Below are 6911 nucleotides of genomic sequence, written 5' to 3'. Positions count from 1 at the left end.
GATGTGGGTGTGGTCAGTGTGGGTGTGGTCAGTGTGGATGTGAGTGTGGTCAGTGTGGGTGTGGTCAGTGTGGATGTGGGTGTGGTCAGTGTGGGTGTGGTCAGTGTGGATGTGGGTGTGGTCAGTGTGGGTGTGGTCAGTGTGGATGTGGGTGTGGTCAGTGTGGATGTGGGTGTGGTCAGTGTGGATGTGGGTGTGGTCAGTGTGGATGTGGGTGTGGTCAGTGTGGGTGTGGTCAGTGTGGGCTCGTCTGGAGGGGCACCCATAGAAGCACAATGCCTCTGACCCAAGCAGCACACACTCACCTGCAACATGGGGGCAAGGCTGGGGGCGGAGTCAGCAGTGCGGGGCAGGATGGCACTTTGGCTGTTTCCATGGTGACCCGCTGCCTCGGTCCCCACGTTGCCATGGTTGCTGGTGCGGGATGATGACCTCAGCACCAGGCGACTGGCTGCTACGAACACAGCACACGCCTCGGGGCAGTGGAACAACTGGTGGCCCTTATAAGAGCCGTTACTGTTCCCCTGCCCTGCTGCCCTGCCCTGTAACACAAACACAACCATCACTGTTCCCCTGTAACACAAACACAACCATCATTGTTCCCCTGTAACACAAACACAACTATCACTGTTCCCCTGCCCTGCATCCCTGCCCTGTAAACACAAACAGAGCGATCACTGTTCCCCTGCCCTGCCCTGTGAACACAAACAGAGCTATCACTGTTCCCCTGCCCTGCCCTGTGAACACAAACAGAGCTATCACTGTTCCCCTGCCCTGCCCTGTAAACATAGAGCTATCACTGTTCCCCTGCCCTGCCCTGTAAACACAAACAGAGCGATCACTGTTCCCCTGCCCTGTAAACACAAACAGAGCTATCACTGTTCCCCTGCCCTGTAAACACAAACAGAGCTATCACTGTTCCCCTGCCCTGTCCTGTAAACACAAACAGAGCGATCACTGTTCCCCTGCCCTGCCCTGTAAACACAAACAGAGCGATCACTGTTCCCTTGCCCTGTAAACACAAACAGAGCGATCACTGTTCCCCTGCCCTGTAAACACAAACAGAGCTATCACTGTTCCCCTGCCCTGTCCTGTAAACACAAACAGAGCGATCACTGTTCCCCTGCCCTGTCCTGTAAACACAAACAGAGCGATCACTGTTCCCCTGCCCTGTAAACACAAACAGAGCTATCACTGTTCCCCTGCCCTGTAAACACAAACAGAGCTATCACTGTTCCCCTGCCCTGTCCTGTAAACACAAACAGAGCGATCACTGTTCCCCTGCCCTGTCCTGTAAACACAAACAGAGCGATCACTGTTCCCCTGCCCTGTAAACACAAACAGAGCTATCACTGTTCCCCTGCCCTGTCCTGTGAACACAAACAGAGCTATCACTGTTCCCCTGCCCTGTAAACACAAACAGAGCGATCACTGTTCCCCTGTCCTGTAAACACAAACAGAGCGATCACTGTTCCCCTGCCCTGCCCTGTAAACACAAACAGAGCGATCACTGTTCCCCTGCCCTGTCCTGTAAACACAAACAGAGCGATCACTGTTCCCCTGTCCTGTAAACACAAACAGAGCGATCACTGTTCCCCTGCCCTGTAAACATAGAGCTATCACGAGCGCACGGAGGGAGGAAGAAAGAAGGATGGGAGTGTCCCGTGTCCAGATTTGACAAAAGCTTGAAACCAAAAGACTGAAAACATGAACAGCAAGCATAATGAAAACATGACCAAAGAAAACACCCCTCAGCCAAACAGTGAAAACAAAATGGCCGTGTGTGTCTTACCTTCAGCTGAACCCCAAAATACACAGCAGAGCTGCCGCTGGCCAGCGTGCCCCGGTACCGCAGGACCGCCTCCGCCAGCTCCCCCGATTGGCCCAGCTTCACACACACCTCCGCCCCCAGCGGCAGGGCAGCCAATCGCTGCAGCTGCTGGGGTCTGATGAACAGCTGGAAGCGGGCCTCAGCATCAGAGATGGGCTCCAGCAGGCTGGCCAAGTCAGCAGGGACGTCCAGCAACACCTGCCTGTCCAGCTTCACCACAGAGCTCAGGTCCAGCACCTGAGCGGAGAGAGAGAGGGAGGGAGAGAGAGGGAGGGAGAGAGGGAGAGAGAGGGAGAGAGAGGGAGAGGGAACTGTACAATAATTCAAGCTCATTGGTTGAAAATTGGTTCTAATCTACACTAATAGGGCGGCCTGTAGCATAGTGGTTAAGGCCTGTAGTGTAGTGGTTAAGGTACTGGGACGCACAAGGTCGGTGGTTCTAATCCCGGTGTAGTCACAATAAGATCCGCCCGTTGGGCCCTTGAGCAAGGCCCTTAACCCTGCATTGCTCCAGGGGAGGATTGTCTCCTGCTTAGTCTAATCAACTGTACGTCGCTCTGGATAAGAGCATCTGCCAAATGCCAATAATGTAATGTAATGTAATTGCCACAGCCAATGGCATTTCAACGTCAGCGTGTTTACAGAGAAGGGGGTGGGATAAACAGTGCTGTGGTTTGAGCGTGTTTGTTGCTGCAATTCCTCTCATTAGCTATGTCCGACATTAGCTATTGTACCTTTAAATATTGCGAAAGAAGGAATTTACAGAAGCAGATAAACAATAAACTACAATAAACAAAACATTACATTATTGGCATTTGGCAGACGCTCTTATCCAGAGCGACGTACAACAAAGTGCATACCCATAACCAGGGATAAGTTCGCTGAAAGACCCTAGAGGGAAGTACAATTTCAACTGCTACCTGTACAACAAAGATAAGGACAAGGGCCATTTTTTTTTTTTTTTGAACAAACAAACAAACAAACAGAGCAAAAGTGACCAAAGTTAACTATCCAAACACTGCTTACCTAGCCAACTAAAAATACCGATACACAAAGCAAGTCACAGAGACAACAATTAAGGTTTACAGGGAGGTAGGGAGGGGTGGGGAGAGGTGCAGCTTGAAGAGGTGCGTCTTCAGCTTGCGCTTGAAGGTGGGGAGAGATTCTATAGTTCTGACCTCAACGGGGAGTTCGTTCCACCACCGTGGAGCCAGAACAGACAGTAGTCGTGAGCGTGAGGTGGAGGTTCGGAGAGGGGGAAGTGCCAAGCGGCCTGTGGAGGCTGAACGAAGAGGTCTGGCAAGGGTGTAGGGTCTAATGATTTTTTGTAGGTAAGCTGGGGAAGACCCTTTAACTGCTTGGAAGGCTAGCACCAATGTTTTGAATTTGATGCGAGCCATGACAGGCAGCCAGTGGAGGGAAGTAAGCAGGGGGGTGACGTGTGAGTATTTGGGAAGGTTGAAGACCAGACGAGCTGCTGCATTCTGGATGAGTTGGAGGGGTCTGATGGCGGACGCTGGGAGGCCAGCCAAGAGGGAATTGCAGTAGTCCAGGCGGGACAGAACCATCGCTTGGACCAGGATACAGACCCCAGTAAGACAATGATCGAAGTAAAAGCATAAACTCTGAAGTTTAAAACTGTGATACTAGATACCAAGGCTGGCCCTGCCACCTGAAACGAGCCCCACTGGATGTGACGGATCATCCAGAGGACGGGCTCCCCCTCAGGGGGGAGGTTTTCTTTGGGGGTTTGAATGTATTTTTACCTGTGATACCTGGGGGGCAGGACTGGCATGGTCCCTTATGTTGTTCGGTTTTGTTCTCTGTAAAGAGTCTTTCTGACAGCCTTCCGTGAAAGGCGCTATACAAATTAAAACTGAATTGGAGTTCCGCCCTTACCTTTACCCACAACTGGTCCCCTCTGCTCCTCCTGGCTCCGCCCTCCTGCAGCACACACAGACTCCCCCGTGCCAGCCGGATGGTACCTTCCAGCTGGTCCAGCACCCTGTGTTCGGACTCCACCATGTACATCTTTGGGGGTTGTAGCCTCCTGGTGCGATCGGCAGCTCCGGACATGGTACACGGTTTTGAATGACTGCGCAAGGCTTCAGTGCGAATGGGTAACTAAGTGAATGTGTGTATGCTGTCAGTACATCTCTGTGACCTCTCCGTAAGTTCACTGGTACCGTTGGTGCGAGTATCTGTGCATGACCACGGCCTGCTTGCGTGACAGCGCCGAGCTGAAGTACCTGGGAAGAGGGGACATGTTGAAGTGACACACACCTCGCTTTTTGCTCAGTTTGAGGGTCTATGCTGCGTATTTTTAAGCGACTCATCAATTCAGCGAATACACGGTACACAGCACATATAAACATATAACGTTCTGTCCACTAGTGTTAACAAATAATACTGCTCCAACTCCAGAGGCAGTCTAATTTATAAAGGACAATGTGGAATCATTATCCAATATAGCTACTGTTTAAGTGAGAGTTCCATTACATCGATCTAATCAGTTTGATTGGTGAATAGACCAAGCTATCGAAACATATAAATACACTTGCTGAGTACACTACGCTGAGACCAAAAATCCACAGTCACTTATAGGATACACATGACAGTTCAGCGACACTCTGGACTGAGGTCATCAACAGCTTAAAAAGTCAGCTTGATTAAGTTGGCTACCTTTTATCGTGAAACAACAACCGCATAGTTACGCTAAGTTACGCAAAGAAATCATTCAATTATATGAGTCTGTATATGGAATAAGTGATACAGTTATTACATAATAAAGTCAGATAATCACAAAAGTAGTTGAAGACACTTACTTTTACACGACCATCTCGCAGTTCTGACACTTCGAACGCACTGAAAACAGATCGCATTAAAAGCAGGAAGCATTCTGATTGACATGGGCGGAGGCAAATGGAAGGCTGGTAAAGTTTAGGTGGGAGAGACACAAACCAATGGGAGCAGATTATGGGTGTGGCTTCGCAGTGAGGGAAATTCCAGCGTTGCTGATCGTGGAAACTCAGCTTCAGGAAACTGACACAGAGAATACAGGTTTGGAAAGTAAAAGAACTCCAATGATTAAAACCGATACACGCCAATTTATTACAAATATACCAAATCCCTGAAACAAATAGTATTCTCTCAGTAATGGTCAGAATGCTTTCCACGTTCGTAAACCAAAATAACTTTCTTGTTGACTAACGTAGGCCTATTTGTTGTTTATTTATTGCAGATTAGTTACAATAGGTTATATACCCATTTTCTGGAGAAAAAAAATACTAATTCGAATGCTGCTACATTACACGTACCCTCGCAATGATACTATATTCTTTACAATATGGTCAGCATATTTTTAATCAGACGATGCAGTATTTGATTCGTTTTTAAAAATATATATACGGCAGTACGAATGTCCCGCAGAGAGAGCTGGGTGCAGCCCTTCTATAACCTGTGCCGAGGCGAAAGTAATTTAGAAAAATATTATTCTTCATTTTAGGAGCTGAAATAGGTAGCACTGCCGCCTCACAGCAAGGAGGTCCTGGGTTCGACCGGGGCCTCTCTGTGTGGAGTTTGCGTGGGTTTCCTCCGGGGTACTCCGGTTTCCTCCCAGTCCAAAGACATGCAGGTTAGGCTGATTGGAGAGTCTAAATTGCCCGTAGGTATGAGTGTGTGAGTGCATGGTGTGTGTGTGTGAGTGTGTGTAGGTATGAGTGTGTGAGTGTGTGAGTGAATGGTGCGTGTGTGAGTGAATGGTGCGTGTGTGAGTGTGTGAGTGAATGGTGCGTGTGTGAGTGTGTGTAGGTATGAGTGTGTGTGTAGGTATGAGTGTGTGAGTGTTTGAGTGTGTGTAGGTATGAGTGTGTGAGTGTGTGAGTGAATGGTGCGTGTGTGAGTGTGTGAGTGAATGGTGCATGTGTGAGTGTGTGAGTGTGTGTAGGTATGAGTGTGTGAGTGAATGGTGTGTGTGTGAGTGTGTGTAGGTATGAGTGTGTGAGTGTGTGAGTGAATGGTGCGTGAGTGTGTGTAGGTATGAGTGTGTGAGTGAATGGTGTGTGTGTGAGTGTGTGTAGGTATGAGTGTGTGAGTGAATGGTGTGTGTGTGAGTGTGTGAGTGAATGGTGCGTGTGTGAGTGTGTGTAGGTATGAGTGTGTGAGTGTGTGAGTGAATGGTGCGTGAGTGTGTGTAGGTATGAGTGTGTGAGTGAATGGTGTGTGTGTGAGTGTGTGTAGGTATGAGTGTGTGAGTGCATGGTGTGAGTGTGTGAGTGTGTGTAGGTATGAGTGTGTGAGTGTGTGAGTGAATGGTGCGTGTGTGAGTGTGTGTAGGTATGAGTGTGTGAGTGAATGGTGTGTGTGTGAGTGTGTGTAGGTATGAGTGTGTGAGTGCATGGTGTGAGTGTGTGAGTGTGTGTAGGTATGAGTGTGTGAGTGTGTGAGTGAATGGTGCGTGTGTGAGTGTGTGCAGGTATGTGCGTGTGAGTGTGTGTAGGTATGAGTGTGTGAGTGTGTGTAGGTATGAGTGTGTGAGTGTGTGTAGGTATGAGTGTGTGAGTGTGTGAGTGAATGGTGCGTGTGTGAGTGTGTGTAGGTATGAGTGTGTGAGTGTGTGAGTGAATGGTGCGTGAGTGTGTGTAGGTATGAGTGTGTGAGTGAATGTTGTGTGTGTGAGTGTGTGTAGGTATGAGTGTGTGAGTGAATGGTGCGTGTGTGTGTGCAGGTATGAGTGTGTGAGTGTGTGAGTAAATGGTGTGTGTGTGTGAGTGTGTGAGTGAATGGTGCGTGTGTGAGTGTGTGAGTGTGTGTAGGTATGAGTGTGTGAGTGAATGTTGTGTGTGTGAGTGTGTGTAGGTATGAGTGTGTGAGTGAATGGTGCGTGTGTGTGTGCAGGTATGAGTGTGTGAGTGTGTGAGTGAATGGTGTGTGTATGAGTGTGTGTAGGTATGAGTGTGTGAGTGTGTGAGTAAATGGCGTGTGTGTGTGAGTGTGTGAGTGAATGGTGCGTGTGTGAGTGTGTGTAGGTATGAGTGTGTGAGTGTGTGAGTGAATGGTGCGTGTGTGAGTGAATGGTGCG

At 49.0% G+C, this 6911-nt stretch overlaps 1 protein-coding gene across 1 annotated transcript in view; it reads right to left on the bottom strand.

Annotated features, from left to right (window-relative positions):
* si:cabz01101003.1 (ubiquitin carboxyl-terminal hydrolase CYLD) overlaps window positions 1–4887 on the bottom strand; it is a 19391-nt gene extending 14504 nt beyond the window's left edge. Inside the window, exons 1-4 of the mRNA XM_061250780.1 lie at window positions 4657–4887; window positions 3731–4080; window positions 1793–2068; window positions 306–542 (exon numbers count right to left, since the gene is read on the bottom strand). Of these exons, the coding sequence (XP_061106764.1) occupies window positions 306–542; window positions 1793–2068; window positions 3731–3907 (690 nt within the window). The 5' untranslated portion in view covers window positions 3908–4080; window positions 4657–4887. The remainder of the gene's footprint in view (window positions 1–305; window positions 543–1792; window positions 2069–3730; window positions 4081–4656) is intronic.
* Between the last annotated feature and the right edge of the window lie 2024 nt (window positions 4888–6911).

This window comes from Conger conger, chromosome 8, assembly GCF_963514075.1.
Source record: "Conger conger chromosome 8, fConCon1.1, whole genome shotgun sequence".
NCBI lineage: Eukaryota > Metazoa > Chordata > Actinopteri > Anguilliformes > Congridae > Conger > Conger conger.
The sequence above is the reverse complement of the archived record's forward strand: the minus strand, read 5'-3'. Positions and strand labels throughout refer to the sequence as shown.